General features: G+C 45.8%; 1 protein-coding gene across 1 annotated transcript in view; it reads right to left on the bottom strand.

Moving 5' to 3' along the window:
* cno (adherens junction formation factor afadin) overlaps window positions 1–22,191 on the bottom strand; it is a 185,087-nt gene that overhangs the window by 131,008 nt on the left and 31,888 nt on the right. The window contains exons 6-9 of the mRNA XM_075669816.1: window positions 14,580–14,867; window positions 12,359–12,576; window positions 6,822–7,099; window positions 6,028–6,161 (exon numbers count right to left, since the gene is read on the bottom strand). Of these exons, the coding sequence (XP_075525931.1) occupies window positions 6,028–6,161; window positions 6,822–7,099; window positions 12,359–12,576; window positions 14,580–14,867 (918 nt within the window). The remainder of the gene's footprint in view (window positions 1–6,027; window positions 6,162–6,821; window positions 7,100–12,358; window positions 12,577–14,579; window positions 14,868–22,191) is intronic.

Here is a 22,191-nt window from a genome sequence, read left to right as displayed (position 1 = left end):
TCATAGATCAATGCCTGCTAGCCGAGTTGCTACCCACAAAACATGCCGATGGGCGCGCGACAAATCCAGAAGTCCGACTAACCGTGACTGGAAGCGAGCGAATATGTTCGCCCCATGCTGGATCCCAACGCCTGGTCGTTCGCGTGTTCGGCCACGCCAACGGTGGCGCATTCACAGGCGGCCACACGAGGCGGTCTCGCAGAAGCATGGGTCGCCGCACGCGCGCGCGGGACGTCCACGTCGCGCGCCGACCCGCCGGGGAAGAAACAGCCCGTTCTGCCCTGCGCCCCCAAGTAACCCTGCCGTGAGGCGGCCTTAGCAGCGCAACACTCGCGCCATCTCTCGGACTGCGCTTCAACCACATCGACCGCCGCGGACGTCACGCAGGCCACGCGGCGAAGCGGGATTACAGGAGACGCGCTATGCGGGAAAAACATCAGGGGACGCGCGAGAGTCGCGCATCCCCACAGTCTTCACCACTATCCTAATACGGCACATTTCCGCTATGAGTGGGTGAATATCTTAGCTGTGTTACAAGCGTCGGCGCATGAATAGGGTACACTTCTAACATATCAGTGTAAACGTGGCTACTATCGTTGCCGCTCGCGATTTGTTGTGTGCCCATGAGTGCCGATGAGAAGAATCAAAGGGCGCCTTTTTTTTTGTTGTTGACCACAACCATTAAAAAGCCTTCAAATTATTAAGCCAAGGCAAGTTTGGTTGTAGTTTTTTTTTTTTTCATGAAAGTGTGGAAAGTGATGAAAGAAATAAAATGGGGCATCTGCTTAAGAATGTTTGGTGCATGCAGACCACTTGGTATGTGTTGAAGATTCGTTTGCGTAGCATTTGACACCATTCAACAGATGGTAAGCACGATAATTAGCTAGACTTGGCACACGACATATTGCTGCAGCAAGTTCGGGGTGCGGTCATTACACAGCAAAGAAAAAAATTGAATTTTGACGTCCAAATTCAGGGATGCAATCATTGAGTGAGTGCGATCATTATGCAAGTAAATATGGTAATGGTTCAACGGATACCCGCAAGGTGGAGGGAAGTAATTAATAAAGGGAAAATGAGACATCCACCCAAACGTAGCTAAGTGCTACAAAGGAAATCCCATATGGGTTCCTCAAAAGAAAAGCTTTGCAGTGTAAGAAAAATTTGTCCTGGTCCAGGGATTCGAACCCGGGACCACAGCCTTTCTGGGACAACCACTCTACCATCTTAGCTAACCAGGCGCAAATACAGGCGCAATACATCTGTATTGCACCAAAGGTGGCTTTAAAGAGACAGTGACCAAAATTTTTGTGGGTGCAATTTTCATCCCAAATGATTGCTTGGCACAAATTTATTTTCAGGCTGAAACTAGCGGAAAAGAATGAATTCGATGCACTTTTCGTAAAATACCCCATCTAGCGGCCGTGTCGTGAACTTGAGGTAGTGACGTGTCTGTGACGTTGCCTGTGCTGGATACTGGCGTACCAGCACTCGCCCGCCCTCTGTCCACCCACATGAACAGCACCAGACGGCAGCAAACGACGTCTCAGTTATGCAGTTGCTCACGGCCGCATATTTGTTTCCCCAAGCAGAGCTTGCGCCCAATTCTTCAGAGTTGCAGTTTGTGTTGTGTGCTGCTTTGTAATGTGATCAGTGAAGCACCTGGTACAATGCAGGAGAATGCCTCTACGCTGCTGTGAGCAAGGGTGGGAAAAGTACAGTTGCCGATTGATTTTTCGGACTCCAAAAATTCGGACATTCTCGATTATTCGGTCTGTTTCGTGGCACCACCATTCTCCCCACAGACCATAATGTATAACAACTGCCGAAAGTTCGGACACTCTTTGAGCCAATTCGACCGAGAGCACCATGCACCGACTCTGACCAGAGCATGGTTCGACTTACTGAATGTCATTTTTAATGTGACAGTGTTAAGGAGCTCGTGTCGCAGAAAAGCCGGTGTCGTTGGCATTGGCCGCGAGCGAAAAATCCCAGAAGGCAATTCATAAATAAAAACAACTTGCAAGATGGGCTGGGTGGGAATCGAACCAGGGTCTCTGGAGTGTGAGATGGAGGCGCTACCACTCAGCCATGAGTTCGATGCTTCAAAGTGGGACAAAAGCGCCTCTATGAAAGCGGCGTCGCCTTAGAAAGTTATACTGCGGTGTATATCGGTAATTATGAGCATGTAAATTACAGAAGTTGCAGTTAAACGAGTAGCGAAGTACGTTTCCGCTACATTTCTTCTACGCTTGGTGCACACGCAGAGCTATATTGCAGCAAACACAGAAGACCCCCTCCTTGCAATGTACGGCGCTGCCCCGACAGGTGGCACGCTACTCGCCCGCTTCTCCCCTTTGTCTCGTCAAGAGCATGCCGAGCGAATGAGTGGGCGGTGCAAACGGGGTGCTATAACACTATTACGTTCCACTCTTGAAGGCGAAGCTTAAGCGTCCTCCAATTTTTGTTTTGAATGGAGCCTCCTTGCTGCCCCACGAAGTGACGCTACTGCAAATCCCCGCTCATCATCATCATTTCTGCCTGGTTCAATAGAGTGGCTATACAGCAGTTCCGGTTTCAGCTTAGTAAGCAATGTCAAGACAATCCAGCAGCTAATTTCTTTCTTCGTGCACGACGCTGCGACTAGGCCACGTTTTTCGTTTGTGCGACTGGTGTCGGCATGGTGGTGTTTGTTTGGTGTGCTGTGTCGAGGTTCTGGAGATCCAACGCGGCATACAGAAACATTGCGTCAAGTGTCTAATGATGCGGACAGTTCCCACGCAGACTGCGCTGGGGAATGCCGGCAAGCGGGTGCCGGGAGGCCTAAGATTTGTCGCCTTCTGATATGCTCCCTACTAACACGGAAAATGTTCTGCCAAGACCTACACAGTGTTTGTATTGTGATTCCGGACAAAGTCTCATTTGGCAGTTTCACAGGTGCTGACACTGCTGTACTGACATGCGCAGAACTCGACAATGGCAAGATCATTTGTCAGATTTCTGCTGCACCGCCGGACGATGACTCCGACTTGGGAGATGACGCACCATGTGTTACGCTGCCGTCGCATGCAGAGCGTGTACAAGCAGTGACTGTGGTTTCAGCCGCCTATAGCGACCGTATGACCCTCTCCGAGATTCAGGCTTATCTGAATGCACGTAAACGAAACAGTGTGCAACGGCGCAGTCACGATTTCTTCAAGCCTACTGCCAAGCCTGAATAAGTGCGTGGAAATAAAGGAATTCTTTTTTTTTCTTAATCTGCTTTTTCGGACACCTGTTTATTTGGACATTTCCGCAGTCCCCGTGAGGTCCAAATAAACGGTCGGTAACTGTATTGTCAGTCAAGACAAACCATGTCATACAAGGGTGGTTGCTTGGGCTAGTTGGTAATTCATGGTAAAAACGACGTGTTGTGCGCAGTGTTTGTCGTCTCTCGCAGTCCTTGTCCTTCGTGCTGTATGTCATTTTAACCACGTCGTACGTCTCTGGCAGAGCCGAAGCTTTGAACGATATGGGTTCACACTGCACACCCATTGCAGTCAACATGGGTGCAAAGAGCAATGTGTGCAGACGTCAGGCAAGCGCCAGCTGCCTACTTCTGTTGTTGCCAGAGTTTCGTACAATAATTACTAAATGGAACTCTAGCACTTGTGTCTATGGGAGCTGCAATGGGATGGTTCAGCCAGATTAGGAATTATGTGAAGTACATGAATTTGCCTAAACCTTGTCCTTCCGGCTTCAAACGGCTTTGTGACTTTGTAACTTCTTCATTTACAACAAAGTACTGCGTAAGAAATAATTAAATAAACATTATTAAAATTGTCCAACGGCAGGATTTGAGCACAGCACATTCATTGATACGACAATGAAGGCATATAAAGCGTAATAAACAAAGCCACAAGAACGTCTGAATCCCCAAGCACAGATATCAGACAAATCCATGTACTTATCATTCCACGGGGTAAGAATAGGTTCATCATCCCTATAGCAGCTGAACGATTGCAGCGCCAGAGTTCTCTCTAGTAATTATTGTAGGAAACTCGATGGTTGCTGCTGCTGTTGCTGCTGCTACTGCAAGACGGCACACATGACGTCGCGGTGGTCGGTGCGCAGCCCCATGCATGCCGGTGTGCAGCTGCCACCCATTCACAATCTTCCAAAAATACAGCTATCCATTTAAAAATATGTGAAATAAACACTGTGTATCAGAACAGCTGCATCTTCTGAGTTTAATTTTGATGCTTCCCTTATTTTTTCATATTTTTATTCGGTATCCCTTTAAAGCTATGTGGCAATGCGTGCCGCCATTGTGCAACACAGATTCTTGTTTATTTTTTGCTAAGAAACGGGAGCAGATAGATTTTTACTTTATTGAGAAGCTTTAATGCTATTTCTATGTTAATTTTCTGCTATGGAAACAATAAAGCAGGCTCGCATTTGATTCCTCGGTCCTGTCAGGGTTAAAATAATGTAAGTCGGCTGTACATGGACAGTCGCTGACCGATAATTCAGACAGCTCCAAGGCACAGCCCCTACTATCACAGACCTAATGTACAATGTAGCCAACCTTTATGTTAATGTATCCAAACCAAAATTTCGGACACCTTACAGCGTGCTGTGCGATAATTTGGACTCTGACTGCACGACCGCACACTAATTTGTCGACCGAGTCAAGCAGAAATAGCAATATCATTTTGATTAGAGGTGTGTAAGTACCGAATAGTAGATTCCGGATCAAATCAAGAAAAAGAAAAAGGAATATCGAATCAGTATCGAATAACAAAAGATTTTTCACAAAATGTAATGTTTACAAATTTCGGCGAAGAAATTATGGAGCGTCACATGCTCGGGCGTCTCCTAGAATTGCATAACCAGAATGTTGCAAGCTATCAGTAATATAGGCACATAGATATCAAAATATACAGTATGGTCTACAGTAGCCAACGGTTCTTTTGGACTCCAAAAATTCAGACTTTATACTCTGGACTTCGTAAGTGCACTGTCAGGGTTCCCATAGAGCTAATGCATTTTCATGACCAATTTTTCAGATGAATTTAGGCCCCAAATTTACAGACTAAATCGCTCATTAATTAATGCGATCCGATTTTGGGCCGCCATTGTAGATTTTCTGCTGGCCAAACTATAGCCCACACTATAGCCTCCAAGATTGGGAGGTGCACACTATTAATAGATAGCGCATACCATCCTCCAGTCTCGGAGGCCATACCTGCTCTTCCTTAGCCAAGGAAGCGCACCAATGGGCTGAACTTGTTTTCTTTTTTCGGGCAAGACTATCATCATAGTCACAGCGGAATCAGTCCCCCCTGCCCCCCCCCCATACTACACTACCAAAGGGAAGTGCACTCGCAAGCAAAATTACACCCTCAGGTTCCTATCTCGCCACACGACAATAATCATGATCTGTCCTGTCCGTATTTCCTTTAATGCTGTGAGCCCAATACTTCCAAGTCACGAACAGCATACACATTATCAGCATCACAAAGCACTCTTGACAGGAAACTAGCGAACGTGGCACTTTCAAGAAAGGAAACGCAAGCAAGGCAGTTGATTATTGTTGTGTGGCAAGATATGACCTAAAGGGTGTACATTTGTTTAAGAGTGTGTACTTGGGCACAATAACTTGTTGACAAGCATGGGCCATATTCTTGGACAATCACTTCTGAAGATACATTCATTTTCGTGACATTCCGCGCAACTAACACTGGACGCACCGAAGGGCGGCAGCGTTTGTGCACTGCAATAAGATAGTGTGCTTGGCACTGTGCCAAGAATGCAGTCGCACGCAGACGGTGATTTGTCTTGCGCAAGTCATGCAAAATTGAAGGTATCCCTGAAAGTGATGATCAGAGGATATGGCCCACCTTTTTGGCCACTTGGCGGAAAGAAATCTCTTATTTTCAGACGAATCCAGTATTTTCGACTTCATATTCTGACTTTGTGGCAGTTTCTGTCAAGTCGAAATAATCGGTCGGCAACGTTGCATCAAACTCAGGAAAAGAGACTCACGCTCCTCCCACAGTTCCAACACTGCAGGCAGAATGGGGTCACCCCTCCGCTGATCCCTGTGGTCCCCTGCACCAACGGGACCCATATGGTCGGGAACAGCCACCATGCTTGTGGGCTCTGGTTCAGGAGCTCTCCTACAACACATCACGAACGCTATGTGTAGAACTTTCCTACTAAGCAATGGCTGAACACAATTAGAGGTGCCTTTACGGCCAGCTGAGCTTTTACAAATGGCTGGATGCATCAAATAAGAGTACAACAAGCGACTGTTAGATATACAATTTGCTATCTATGCCTATGGTGGTATGGTAGGCTTACTGTACAACCACCTGCTACAGCAGGCGAAAAGAAAAAATACAAAAAGACAGAAGTTGTGGTGTACAGCCCCAATGATGCGTTGGATGTTGCACTCAAATCCAACTTTAGCCTACTGCAAAAAAGTCATCAATGAAAGCATGTATTAAAGTAGAGAGAAAAAGAAAACCTAGAGCAATACTTCCCTGTACTGAAAGCACCTCACAGGTATCACAGGTGGGGACACCCATGGAAGTGGTTACACAGACGTTTAGAGAGCTAAACATATCAATGTGATCAACACGCTTGGACATTTTAGCTATCCCTTGCAGAAAAATAAGCTCGGATGCCCAATGTTGCAACTCATGCCCTGAATTTTTCACTGTTTTTAGCAAAAAAAAAAAAAAAGGGGGGGGGGGGGCATTAAGACGAGCTGGGGCACTGCACAGCTGGCACATCTTGGTCCCTTTCCCCTTGCCATCCCAGGTGGTGCCACTCACAGACGGTGGTCTTCCTCATGTGGTGGCCGATGGTTGTCACCCACAGCAGCAGGTGAGGCAGGAGGTAGGGCAGCCGCCCGAGGAGGTGGTGCTTGCCAGAAGCGGAAGAGGTGGCTGCGGCCAAAGCGAACCGTGGCACCATGCTGCAGCAGTGTGGTGTCAAACACCCGGGCGCCATCGACGTAGGTCTCTGCTTCCGGCTGACTGGGTGTCACCGTAACCACACCTTCCGTGTGTGCTATCACACAGTGCCTTGGCAGGACGCCTGGTCCCTGGAGCTGTGGGCAGAATGTCACTGTGAGTGTGCAGTGCATTGGACTACAAACGGAACTATACTGACTGAATTGTTCTTTAGGAGGACTCGCTGATGGCCCAATTGGTACATAGAGTCACAGAGAAATAATTTGGACAAGTTCAAGGCTTCATCACTCACTCTACTGACCTAGTGTTATAACGACAACTAATAGTTTGCATGCCTTACACTCCCCGTTCGATATTTGGAACTCAGTCTGGACTACTGCATGCCGATTCGGTCACTGAGATGAACAGAAAGTGTGATGTTCTTATTTTTAGATCATGCCAGTACCTACTCAAAACCGGAAGTAGCGAAACATGCTACCAACCATGCCCAAGTCAGGGGACAAGAAAGTCCAGACTGGTAGGTTGTCAAAATTGCATACGAGTGTGTGTTCCCCACACCTAGCGTGTTTCATTCAGTATTAGATTTTGACCCAGTCTCTGGTGACTACTTTGGTTGCTGTTGTGAAAAAAAATATCATTACACTCATCAAAGCTATATTTTTAGGGGTGGGTGAATACTGAATAGTAGATTTCGAATTGAATCAAGGGAAAAAGAAACGCATACTGAATCGAATACAGTCAAACCCGGATATATTGAACCCGCATATTTCGAATTATTAGCTATATAGAACACACAGATTACCCCCTTGAAAATACTATGTAAAACTATAGGACAATTGCGTAGTATATCGAATTCAATTTTAGTCGGACACTCGATATATCGAAAGCCATGCCGCACCGCACCCCTGGAAGGTGCGCTTTTCCCGAAGACATTCGTGTCCGGTCCTCAGGGGGAAAACATTTCCGCAGAGTCAGTCAGCAGGCTCCTCCTCTGCGCATGCGCGGCCGTCGCCTAGCGACGGAGACGCAGAGCCTTTCCCCCGTTTTTGCGCCCCACCGGCGCGAGCTCTCTCGCTCCTCCTCTACCGCCGGCGTGTGCATTGGGCAAGGGCATTGGAGCGGCGACGCGTCGACGTTTCCAAGCCACTTCCTGGGAAAAGGGAGAGAGAGAGAGTGAGGGGTTGGCACGGTCACTCGTGGGCCAGGGGAGACAAGAGAGCCAGAGAGGGCTAAAAAACGAACACAGCGCCTTCGACGGCATATTCCGCCGATCTTTTTCCCCGCTCTCTTCTTTCTTTTTCCTTTGTCGTTCCTTTGCAGCCCCGTTGACTGCCGCTCGAACAGGCTTCGCTCGGACTGCTCCATCTGCGCATTGCGCGTTTTGTTGTGCGTACCTCTGTTTCATCGTGCCATGTGTAGCGTGTGTTGTTAAAAAACAAGTAGGACATCAAGCTTAAAGCAGGTGAGGAAAGTCGCTTGGGAGCGTGTCGTGTGCGCCCTGCTGCTTTTGACAAAGTGGAGAAGGCACTCTATATGTCGTTTCTTGAAATCCGAGCGAAAAATATTCCCATGGATGGCCCGGTGTTAATCGAAAAGGCCAAATGGTTTGCTACGGCGAAGAGAACTTTTGCGGTGGCACTGGATGGCTGCAACAGTTTAAAAACCGCCACGGCATTGTAGGAAAGGCCATTTCAGGCGAAAGTAGGGCTGTCAGCAGCCATGAGATGCAGCAGTGGCTTTCTGAGGAGTGGCCGAAGATCACTGAGAAGTTTTCGCCTGCAGAAATCTTCAATGCAGATGAAACTCGTCTCTTTTGGCAAATGTTGCCGAATAGGACACTCGCTCTCCATGGAATCTCATGCCAAGGCGGTAAAATGAGCAAAGTGCGTGTGTCGGTGCTGCTTGCAGCCAACATGGACGGCTCGTGCAAGCTACGGCCATTCGTGATGGGGAAGAGCAAGTCACCGCGCTGCTTCAAGAACTTCAAGGAAGTGACTTATTCAACGGCTCCTCATAAACCTACGTATGGGAACCGATCTCAATATTGACCTGCTCGGCGCGATCCAGATGATTACCGGCGCTTGGGGCCACGTGAAGCAGGCCATATGTTTCGGCAAGGCAGGCCTTGAAGTGGCCGGAGATGAATGTCCGAAGCTTTAGATGACGATGAGTGCTTGGAGAACGTGTTCCACGACTTGTCCAATTTTCCCGGCGCCGTCCCGTCCGAAGTTACTGCTGATGACTTCATTAACGCTGACAGCGAAGTTCAAGCGGTAGCCGACCTCGCTGATGAGGACATTGTGGCCGGAATAGCTGGCGTTCAAGACGGCGATTCCAGCGACGACGAGGGCAACTGTGTTTTCGAAGAAACGCGTCCGTGCACAGCCACTGAACTGGCGTCAGCATTCAGCCTGATTCGGCGCTGTTGCAGCGAAATGGAAGGCACTGGGCTCTCGCACCTGGACAGTCTCGAGAAGATTGAGACTAGTGTTTTAAACTTCATTTCCCAGAGGAAAAAGCAGCCCAAAATTAGTGATTTTCTTTTCCGTGAAATAAAGCGCTTTCATATTGTGTGCACATGCTATGTGATTCGCGGCTGTTCCAATCGGTAAGCCACAATTTTTTATGATCGCGAGTGCTTTCTTGGCCTCGTCTGTATATCGAATTTTCACTACAGTATATCGAATTATTTTCCAATCCCCGTCGAATTCAATATACCGAGGTTCGACTGTATCAGAAAACTTGACATAATCTTTTATGCTTCCAAATTTTGTGCAAAATACACAGTGCTGCACATGCTCAGAAGGCTAATCACATTTTTTAATCACAAGAATCTTGCTTGTTATCAAAACGAAAACACGGGGAAAGCGGGAGATGGAAATTCAAGACGATGAGCAAAACGAGAACAAGGAGAAAGCAGAAGCCAACGCTTCGGCAAGTGGACTTGACGAAACATTGGCTCCTGCTTTCACCTTGTTCTCGTTTCGTGATTGTCTTGCTTGCTATCAGTAACTTAGGTACTTATGAAAAAAGATGTACACAGTGAAATCTCGATATAACGAACTTCAAGGGACCCGGGTAAAATGTTTGTTATTCTGAATGATTGTTATAGTGGAAGCACCAAAATTAACCATTCCACCCATCAACCCCTCAGCTCATATCAACCCCTCAGCTCATAAGTTGTTACCATATGAGCTATCCATGAAAACATCGCTGTTGGCCCTCAGCACGTGCTGTTGCTATTTTCCATAGAGTTTGTCACCACACACCACCAAAGCACCGTATACAACCGACACTGACGCCGAGAAAACTACTGACAGAAAGGTAGCTCCATGTCTCCTCCAAAGCGCAATGTTTTTTTTGCTTTTTGCTTGTTTTTCAAATTTCTTGCCGTGAACAGCGTAACTGTCTCGCTCGAGGCGGACACCTGAACTATGTCAAAGCATAAGCACATATAAACGACACAGTCTGGAAAGTGCGACTGCGTGGCATCCCCGCTAGTACGGAGGTTACATTTCACCACAAGCATAGCTAGTACGGCTATAGAAAGAAGCACGAAACAAACAGGTGTGCACAGAAAGAAGGGTGAAAGAAGGAAGAGATGCGCCTCTGCTGTTGGGCGACACTTTTTTGGGCGAAGCATGTGCTCGCAAAACCTGATGCGTTGTCGTATCCGCACGCTCGCATTCTTTCTTTCTCAGATGCCGTGTCAGGTTTTCCAAACCCATGCGCTGTAATGTCCACTCTCTGCACTCTGTCGTCTGCTAGCCTACTGTTTCAGCTGCCCTGAAGATTTCTGAATATCAGTTTGTAGTACTGAGGCTTTGTTAACATCACAGGGAAACTGAATAATGATTGTTATTCTGAAAAGTTCGGAATTCCGAAGTTCATAGCAGTGAAATATTTTTACATTGAAACTATATGAAGTCGGCAGGGGATTTCTGAAAAGTTCATTAATCTGAAAATTTGTTAATGTGGTGTTAGTAGTAACGAAGTTTCACTGTAGTATGTTCTACTCTTATTAAAAGTAACACCAAACTAGTATGCCACCACTGATAACTACTCAGTTCGTATACGAAGGACTGGAAAATACTTTTTATTGGTGGAATGTCTGTAAAGTGCTTTCTTCCCTTTGAAGCTCAAGAAATAGTCAAATTGTCCTAAATACTAATGGGCTTTTCAGTATAATAGTGGGCCATACTGTGCCTAATGGCAATCTTCTATTCCTTTGAAAGTATTGCTTTCCAGTTTTCTTACAGAAAACAGCAGAGCTTTTCTATGTTTATGACAGGTGGTTTCTGTGGGTTATCGTCAGCTCGTTATAAGGCCAATCTGTGTGACAGAGAAGAGCGGAGAATTTGCATCATATCACTCAGCACACCGCTACACGTTGTCAGCAGCAGCATATGCCTTGACTGCGGTCAGCGCCAGCAGTAATGAGTTCTCAAATGGGGAGGTCCACGGCAAGTTTGTGCAACCGCCCTCTGCCATTTTTTTGTCCACATCCATCTGCTGTCTGTGTCTGCTGTGGGGGGTAAGCGCGCTGTCACACAATATTTTCAAGCTCTCCATGTAACTCCAAAGTTAGCCTGGTGACAGGCCACTTGAAGCTACGAAAAGAGACTTGAACATCTATGAACGGCGTTCGGAATGAGGAGCCATTGTACGGTATTTCACAAGGATAGTGGCCATGAACATTCAACGGTCATCCCGTGCACTCGCTTTCATTGGCAAGGCAGTTTGTCGGCTTTCTGAGGGCCATGTGGCTGCTGTGAATAGATCTGCGTTATGGCAACGACTAATGACGCATACTATGAGCATTAAAATGCATTACGAAAGAATGATGCAATGTAAAAAATATCTCGGATGCTAAAATTGGCTACAGTACTACTGCCTCACCAGAGCTCTTGAAACACAAGGGCCTAGAGGTATGTACTACACAAAACTATCGTAGCAGGATCCTCTGGAAAGAAGATGCGCTACGAATTTAATTGGCTTATAACATGTAGGACATCATTCAAGGAAGCGAGGACTGCTTTGGCGTTAAAAAATGGTTCTTCACCAAGAAACATAGCCGGATGAAGAGGGACATAACAGCGGTATGCAAGAGGAAAATGTTTCTTCCTATCTCTTTCGCCTTCCCGACACTCCAGGAAGAAGTGGAGGACAGTCTACGTGTCACTACCTGGTCATTTACTGAAGGTACCGATATCTGAAAAATCGAATATTCAGAAATTCAAATTCGATTCACAAATCAAATTATTCGAACATTCTCTAACCAATTCAAAATTGAATATTCCAATATTCACATGCCTCTATATATTTTAATTTGGATTGTTCAATAAGAACTGCATAACAACAACAGTACACAATGCCATGCCAAAGCTACCACCCACCTGCAGCCCCTGACTTCCAGAAGGTGCCGAGCCAACCTCGGTCATGTGGAGGGGAATCGGGTGGCAGGGGCCAGGGGGTCCACCGCCCTGGGGCACCTCCTGCAGAAAGGGTAAGCCCTCTTCGGGAAGCACTGTTCCACCACCGCTTGGTGCCTTCTTCTTGCGCTTTCGAGGCTGGTAGTCAGCTGGCCGCCGCCGTATGTGGAAGGACAGTGTCCCTGCACAAAACGTGGGTCAGATGGACCACTGTTCCTTGGCAAACAAGCACTATGTTCTGGAACTGGGCAAGCTTTCAGTCTTACGTGTCCCTCGTCTATGCTGGCAGTTGTTAACTAGCTGCCAAATTCACATGTCGATTCCACAGCCTGATTACCTACGCTGAGCCTATGTAAACTCAGGATTACAAGGTGGCCACCAGACACCCCTAGTTTTACCAGTGCTCTTGTACGACATCAATAAACTGAAGAACCAAATAATCGCACCCCTCCACATCTGTTCTGCCAGTCTAACACCTGTCCTAAAGGGACCCTTAAACACTTTTCGAACTTATCACAGAATGGCCTCCCTATTACAGTATCTCTCACGAACCTCATTCCGCAAAAATTTTTCGAATCCTTCAGCTATAAGCGGAGTCACTGCACCAATATCCGGCTTTTTCTCTCTTTTCCCCTCGGCTAGCCCGTCGGAAGCTGCATAGGAAAGAAGCCAAGAGAGCAAAGCCTCAGCAAAAAGTTGAGTGTCACTGTAAAGCTTAGATGTTCAGTAGCTGAGCTAGCTTTACAGGTGAAAATCAGACAGACATTCTCAGATTAGACCGAAACGAACACTAAGAACTGTGTTTGCTCCCGCATTGCCAGCCTTTATTCGATTTGTTTTGAACATATGTACCCCACCGAATATTCAAAAATTTTCAAATACCTAGTTTTCGAATTGAATACAGATATTATTAAAATATTCGGAATGTTCTTATATTCCCACGCCCTTACTTCCAGAAGAACTGGGGTTCAAATCTGATGGAAGTGTTAAATGCTCAGAGCAGGGGATCAGCAAGAAACAATTGGAGTACCGTATCTACTCACATAATGATTGCACTTTTTTGTCAAAAAAATTGACGAAAATTCAGGGGTGCGATCATTACGCGGGTTAAATTTCCCACGAAAAGAAACATTTCATTTTTTTAATCGCGCATTTGCTGCAAGATGACAAGCTGGCAGCTCCCGCTGTCAGTGCGGGACACCAAAACAAAAATGGCGGCCGGCGGAGCAAGCTGAATGCACCGAACGCAATTATTTTTCTTCCCGTGAGTACATTACAGGCATTGAAACAGTTTCTTCCGTATCAGTAATGAATAATATTGTCAATATCGGCAAGTTTGTTACAATAACTTAGCCATGTCCGCTTTGAGGGGACAGAAACAGAGATGGGCGCGCGTAGCTGCCAGTGACATAGAAACATGTGGCGGGCATGCTGCGGAAACTGCGGCATTTGTCTTCACTGCTATCTACTAATATGGCACGTTTTCGCTAAGGATGGGCGAATATCTTAGCTGTGTTACAAGTGTCGGTGTATGAATGGGTACACTTCTAACGTATCAGTGTAAACGTGGCCACTATCGTTTCCGCTCGTGATTTGTTACGTGCCCACGAGTGCAGATGAGAAGAATTGAAAGCGTCCTTTTTGTTGTTGTTGTTCACCAAAACCATTATGAAGCCTACAAATAATAAACCAGAGGAAAGTTTGGCTGTAGCTTTTTTTTTTCATGGAAATGCGGACAGTGATGAAAGGAATGAAATGGGGCATCTGCTTAAGAATGTTGAGTGTGTGCAGACCGCTTGGTTAAGAGTCGTGCGCGTAGCATTTGACATGTGGTAAGCGCGATCATCATTAGCTAGCCTTGGCACACGACATATCACTGCGACAAGTTCAGTGTGCGATAATTACACAGGAAAGAAAAAGGATAGAATTTTGACGACAAAATTAGGGTGCGATCATTACGCGAGTGCGATCATTACGCGAGAAAATACGGTATTAGTGGGGAAAAAGTGGGCAAGAGTTAGGGATGGGATTTTAACAAACACGGGCAATTTCGAGAGATAAAACAGGGATAGCGAGAATGCTAGATTACTATATGCCAACACGTAGCCCGTCAGAGGCAAGGTGATCACTCGTCCCTACCCAAATTCAAAGGAAATGCCCCATTAACAGTCAACACAAAACGCACCTTTCATGCGGTTGTGTTGCCTCTCGATGGCCAGGGGACAGTCGTCGTCATCCAGGATAAACTCCTTGAGGCCGCCGGTCGGAGGATCCTGTGGACTTGGCAGGCCCCCTGGAGGCGGGGGAACCAGTACCTGGACCAAGCAGTAGTGCTGCGGCTCCTCCTGCTCCAGGCCATACTTCACCAGTATCTCCCGAACCACATGTGCCGCAGTGTCCGTTGTTGAGAGCAGCAAAGTCTTGTATGGTACATCCCGGTTCAGCGACTCGCCAAAGATGCGCAGCGTGCCACCTGCACACAAATGCAAACACACAAGTGCAAGATTGTAAGAACGAGCTAACGCTGCAAAGTCAGAATTGTATCATTTCAGCACAAAAATAGGCATTTCAAGCCTCCTTCAATATACTGGTGAAAAAAAAAAGTTAATTTCAGTGTAAGCACCAATGTTGGCAATTTTTTGCACAAATTCCACATTAACGTTCAAAATACGCTAAAATCAACTAAATATCAACTCAATATTTACTAAGAAAAGAATTGTGCCAGAAAGCATCTAACAATGACTATCGATGGTAATGTGTGAGCATTGAAATATTTTGCAGCACAACAGACCCCCCTTGCAGACCCCCTTGCAGCAATCTATTAGTACTTTGTAAAAACACACGTAGTAGTATCTTCAACAAGCGTGCTCAGCTTTCTTCTATCGTTGATTCTTGCGGGGCAGATATTATGATTCTTACTGAAACGTGGTTGTAAGCGAAAATAAACAACAATGAAATATTCAATTGTGGAAAAGTGTACAAAATTTATCGGTATGATTGCGATGTTTGCTCGGGCGGAGGCGTTTTAATTGGTATCGCCGATGCGCTCAACTCTTCAGTTATTAGTGCTGCCTCATCTTTGGAACTGATTTGTGTACGCGTAAATTTTTCCTCTCGTGACTTCATCTTTTGCGCATGTTATAGGTCGCCTACTGCCACACCCTCTTTTTGTTCCGATCTACACATTATTTGTAAGATATCCAAATTCACCTTTTTTCCTTCTGGTCGATTTTAACTTCCCGAACATAAAATGGCAATCCCAACTTGTTTCTTTAGAGTACACTTCGTCTGTGTGTACTCAATTCATAAACCTATGTTCTGATTTCAACCTCACTCAGCTCGTCCACCAACCAACACGCATTACTCCTAATTGCTCTAACACTATAGATTTTATCCTCACCAGATCACCTGACCTTGTTTCCTCAATAAGTTATCAGCCGGGAATAAGTGATCACTTAGTGCTGCATTTTGATGTGCAAGCTCGTGTTTGTATAAAAAAAAAAGTGTAAAACATATCCGTGATTTTTCTAGAGCCGATGTTCAGGCTATAATGGTAGAAGTGGAACGCTTTGTTGATGAATTTATTGCTGAGTTTGATCAGCTCTCGGTCAATGAAAACTGGTTGATGTATAAAAGCAAATTATTGTACCTTATTGATCGTTATGTACCCAAAAGAATTGTTAAATCTAACCAACGTTCCCCGTGGTTCAATGCAACATTACGCCGCCTGCGCAACGAAAAGAAGCGTTTGTTTCAATGCGTGAAGCGTTCGAACCACGTTATACGTTGGTAAGACTACCAAGCTGCTAACGCTGCTTATGTTCGTGCGGTTGCTGAAGCAAAACATGTTTTCTTTACTGTTACACTTTCTTCGTACTTGCACAGTAACCCTCGTAAATTTTGAAGCATAGTTGGCGGGAGAACTAACAGGCAAATACATTTAGAACTTTCCGACATCGCTGTTCCTGTCGATGAACGCTGCATTGTGCTGAATAATGCTTTCAGATCAGTTTTTCATAAAGTGTTGCCTGTTTGTAACCCTTTGCTTGCGGTTCGGAACTTCCCACATATGGATCCCATTGTAATAGATTGGGACGGTGTAACCAATCTAATTAACGGCTTAAAAATATCTTCATCTGCAGGACCCGATGAAATCACGTAGAAAATTCTAAAATGTACTGCTGTGCATTTATCTATTATTCTCTCTAAAATTTTTCAACAGTCCTTACAGTGCTCAATTCTACCCAACGATTGGAAAGATGGGAAGGTGGTTCCTGTTCACAAGTCAGGTACTACGCACTCACCCAAGAACTATCGCCCTATCTCATTAACCAGCATTCCTTGCAAAATTCTAGAACATGTCATATATGCACACCTAGTTAATTTCCTAGAAACCAATTCATTTTTCAACCCTTGTCAACACGGCTTTAGGAAGCACTTTTCATGTGAATCTCAGCTATTATCATTTACCAATGACCTGTTCTTTAATGTTGACCTAGGTTTTGATACTGACTGCATTTTCCTGGATTTTCCAAAGCAAACTTAATATTGATCCTAACGTCTTATCTGACTGTTCCATAGTTGCTGACTAACAGAACACAGTATGTAACAGCTAATCATTACTCTTCTCCTTCCTCTGCTGTAACATTGGGAGTGCCGCAAGGATCGGTGCTGGGTCCATTGCTTTTTCTCGTTTATATTATCGACCTCCCTGACTTCATTACTTCTTCCTCTATTAAGCTCTTCGCTGACGACTGTGTACTTCACCATAAAATTACTAATCCAACCGATGTAAGCAAACTTCAAAACGATCTGAATAATGTGTCACTCTGGTGCAGTAAATGGCTAATGCAACTTAACATAACTAAATGTAAAGCTATGCAAATTTCCCGCCGTTCAAAATGCAGTGACACGTGCCTATACTTTCTTAATAGTAATCAGCTAACACCTGTTGACTCATACAAGTATCTCGGTCTTCATATCACAAATAACCTCTCATGGCACACTCACACTGAGCGCGTCTGTAATAATGCTAACCGCATGCTTGGATACCTGCGTCGTAATTTTTCATCTGCGCCTTCATCCCTTAAAGTAATTATTTACTGAACATTGGTGCGATCAAAGCTCGAATACGCATGCGCCATATGGGATCCCGCTCAAACCACTCTGACACTTGCCGTCGAATCAACCCAAAACCGTGCAGCTAGATTCATTTTATGAAATTACTCGCGTCGTTCCAATGTTACAGCAATGAAAAATACCCTAAACTTACCCGATCTTTCATCCCATAGAAAATGCGCTCGCCTTTCGCAATTTCATAAAATTTTCCATTTTAACCCTGTATTAAAAGAGCAGCTTCTCACACAGCCGTTTTATGTTTCATCTCGATCAGACCATTGCTTTAAAGTAGGTGTGCCGTCATGTAAGATTAATCTTTACAGCGATTCTTTCATTCCTCGAACAAGCACGGAATGGAACCATCTTCCCATTGCCATCGCCGCCATCACAGACACTACTAACTTTAAGAACGCCATTCAACATGCCTTTGCTTTGTGGGGATGCGCGACTCTCGCGTGTCCCCTGATGTTTTTCCCGCATAGCGCGTCTCCTGTAATCCCGCTTCGCCGCGTGGCCTGCGTGACGTCAGCGGCGGTCGATGTGGTTGAAGCGCGGTGCGAGAGATGGCGCGAGTGTCGCGCCGCTGCGGGGTTACTCGGGCGCCGGGAGACAAGGCGCTCGGTCTCTCTTTGAGGGGTTCGGGAAGCAAGCGGGACGGACGTGCCGACCTGCGCGTGCGCCGACCCCTGCTTCTGCGAGACCGTCTCGCGTAGCCGCCTCGGAACGCGCCACCATCTGCGTGACCGTACACGCGAAGGACCAGGCGTTGGGATCCAGCATGGGGCGAACATATTCGCTCGCTTCCGGTCGCGGTGAGTCGGACTTCTAGATTTGTCGCGTGCCCATCGGCATGTTTTGTGGATAGCAACTCGGCTAGCAGGCACTGATCTATGAAAGGTGCAATAAATGCCCTTGTGATTGTTTGCACTACTGTGTTGTCGTTCCTTTGTCCCAAGAGCACGGGTGTGAGAGACCCCACAGCTTAAAACCAATGTTCTTTGCACAAATTGTTTGTTATGTTTACCCCACTCCTTTCTGTAGTGCCTCCAGGCCCTGAAAGTAAGTAAATAAATAAATAAATAAATAAATAAATAAATAAGTAAACAAACATAATGCCAACCTCGAAATGAGGTGTGCACTGCAATGGGACTCCTCTATGGCACTTCCCTTCTTTTAAGGATACTGCATGCAACCAAGCTCTGTAGACATCATACTGGCCTGATACTGCCTCTGAATGAATGAATGTGCGATGTTTAGTGGCGCAAGGGTTAGGTATGGCCAAAGAGCGCCATGCTAGTGTTAATTGGCAGTGGACTGCAGTTCTGTGAAGTTGATGTGATGTGGATGTAAAGGGGCCTAAAATAGTCGCTGTAAATTGCATAAAACCTATGTGTAATAAGGTTATGGCAATGACTAATGACGTGACCTATGAGCATTAAAATGCATTGCGAAGGAATGATGCAATATACAAAATATGTCAGATGCTAAAATTGGCTAGAGCACTACTGCCTCACCAGAGCCCTTGAAACACAAGGGCCTAGAGACATGTGCTACACAAAACTATCATAGTGGCATACTCTGGAAAGAGGATGCGCTACGAATTTAATGGGCTTATAACATGTAGGACAACATCATTCAAGAAAGTGAGGACTGCTTTGGTCTTAAAAACAGTTCTTCACTAAGAAACATAGCCGGATGAAGAGGGACATAATAGCGGTATGCAAGAGGAAAATGTTTCTTCCTGTCTCTTTCGGCTCCCCGACGCTCCAGGAAAACGTGGAGGACAGTCAGCCTGTCATCACATCTACAAAACGTTGGAGGCTCGTTACCAGTCAAGAGAAAGCTATGAGCACCAAATGTATGTCCTATTCCGAGTCTAGTGAATAGGACATCTGTTCTTCGTGTTTTCATAGTGAGGGCCAGGAAGCTAGTGCTGGTGGCACCGTCTGGCTGGTTGTTGTATCTATCGCCTCTTGTGAAGTGCTGGACACGCACTCTTGCAAGTGCTGCGTTTGATGTGAAGGCCTCGCCTCGGTAGACAAGACCTTCACAGACCTTCACGACTCATGCTTCCTTGAATGAGATGTTCTGTTACTTTTACCGTATTTACTCGCATAATGATCGCACCTTTTTTGTCAGAAAATATTGACGCAAATTCAGGGGTGCGATCAATATGCAGGTTAAATTTCCTGCGAAAAGAAAAAAAAAAAATTTCGGCCCGCGTTTGCTGCGGGTGCGGGACACCAAAACAAGAATGGCAGCCAGTGGAGCAAGCCGAACGCGATTTTATTTTCTTCTTTTGAGTACATTACATGCATTGAAACAGTTTCTTCCGTATCAGTAATGAATAATATTGTTAATATCGGCAAGTCTGCGGCAATAACGTAGCCATGTCCACTTTGAGGGGGCAGAAACAGATGGCCGCGCTTAGCTGCCAGTGACATAGAAATACATGGCGTGCATGCTGTGGAAACTGCCGCATCTGTCTTCACTACTATCCTAATACGGCACATTTCCGTAAGGGTGGGTGAATATTTTATCTGTGTTACAAGCATTGGCGTATGAATAAGGTACACTTTTAACGTATCAGTATAAACGTGGCAACTATCATTGCCGCTTGCGATTTGTTGCGTGCCCACGAGTACAGATGAGAAGAATCGAAAGGCGCCTATTTTTGTTGTTGCTGACCACAACCATTATAGAGCCTACACATAATAAAAGCAAGTTTGGTAGTATGGTACCTCTTTTTGTCATGGAAGTACAGAAAGTGATGAAAGTAATGAAATCAGACACCTACTTAAGAATGTTTGGTTCATGCAAACCGCTTGGTTTGTCTTGAAGAGTCGTTCGCGTAGCATTCGACAGATGGTAAGCGTGATCATTATTAGCTAGACTTGGAACACGACATATCGCTGCGGCAAGTTCGGGGTGCGATCATTTCGCGAGTGCGATCATTATGTGAGTAAATACGGTATTATCACAATTTCTCTTTCTTTTTTCTATAATGGGCACGACAGTGAGTATACGTCCTGCTCCCCATCATAGTTTACACAGTGGAGAGAGAGTTTCACATGATTCAGAGGAATGCTCGTGAGCACTGCATTTAGCACAAGTTTGGCGGCCCCGGCAGTTCTGTGAACTGTGGCCAAATCTCTGGCATTTAAAACATCTCCGAGGGTTCGGGACATATGGTCTGACCCGGACCTTCAGATACCCTGTCTCAATATTCTCAAGGGGCACACTTGAACCAAAGGTGCTTTGTTTTAATCTCTTTTTCATTGCGCCTTAGCAGAGTTCTCTTAACGTTGATCACGTTTTGAATGACAACAGGGGTGGTGTTCATCGTGCGGTGTGGGGCCACTGTCACTGCGACATCTGCAAACAATACCAGGCTATGCAGTTTCTCGTGTTGCTTTTTGTCCCGGAGTTTCAAAAGGAGATCCCTGCTAGCCATCTTTGATGCTTTATGGCCTGGTCCAAATGCCTGAGTTAGGGATTTCGAAACAACAAAAGGTGATTGTTCATGCTTATTTTCCTTGTTTTCCAGAGCAGATGACACGAAATCGGGGGAAGGTTTCTTTTTTGCGACCAAAAAAATTCAAAATTTTGTCGGTGCACTCTCTCTTCAGGGAGTGATCAGGCAGTGGATGGAATGAAGTAGCCACAGGTAGATGTGCAGTTTTCGGCAGCAACACCAGCCGCCCACCATGGAGCCCTACAATGGGACGCTGCAGGGCCTGTAGAAACAGGGCCTGCTAATGTCAGCTGTACGTTACCACTATAACCAAATAAGACATACCGTATTTACTTGCATAATGATCGCACTCACGTAATGGACGCACCCCTAAATTTTGTCGTCAAAATTTGATTTTTTTCTTTCCAGTGTAATGATCGCACCCCGAACTTGTCACAACGATATGTCGTGTGCCAAGCCTAGCTAATGATGATCGCACTTACCATCTGTCAAATACTAAGTGAACGACTCTTGAAGACATACCAAGCGGTCTGCACGCACCAAACATTCTTAAGCAAATGCCCAATTTCATTCCTTTGATCACTTTGCACACTTCCATGAACAAAAAACAAAAACAAGCTACAACAAAGCTTGCCTTAGCTTTATTATTTGTAGGCTTTATAATGGTTGCGGTCAACAACAACAAAATAGGTGCCTTTCGATTCTTCTCGTCTGCACTCGTGGGCACGCAACAAATCGGGAGTGGCAACGACAGTGGCCATGTTTACACTGATACATTAGAAGTGTACCCTATTCATACGCCAACGCTTGTTACACAGCTAAGATAGTAGCCCACCCTTAGAGGAAACGTGCCGTGTAAGGATAGTAGTGAAGAGCCGCAGTTTCCGCAGCATGCCCGCCACATGTGTTTCTATGTCACTGGCAGCTACGTGCGCCCATCTCTGTTTCTGTCCCCTCAAAGCGGACATGGCTACGTTATTGTAACAAACTTGCCGATATTAATTATATTTAGAGGATTTATATTTAGGGATTTAGAGCCGGCACGCTTGCCGACATGCAGCTCATGCCACTGTTGTTTCTGCAGGTTTTCGGTGCTTCCTGGACGGTCATTGCACATCGACCGCTTGGTGGGTGTGCGGTTAATCCGTGCTATCCCGAGCAATCTTCTGAGCCATCATGGCACATGTCGACAATCGACGCAAGC

The sequence above is a fragment of the Dermacentor variabilis genome, chromosome 9, assembly GCF_050947875.1.
Source record: "Dermacentor variabilis isolate Ectoservices chromosome 9, ASM5094787v1, whole genome shotgun sequence".
Classification (NCBI taxonomy): Eukaryota; Metazoa; Arthropoda; class Arachnida; order Ixodida; family Ixodidae; genus Dermacentor; species Dermacentor variabilis.
This window is presented reverse-complemented; position numbering and strand designations above follow the sequence as displayed.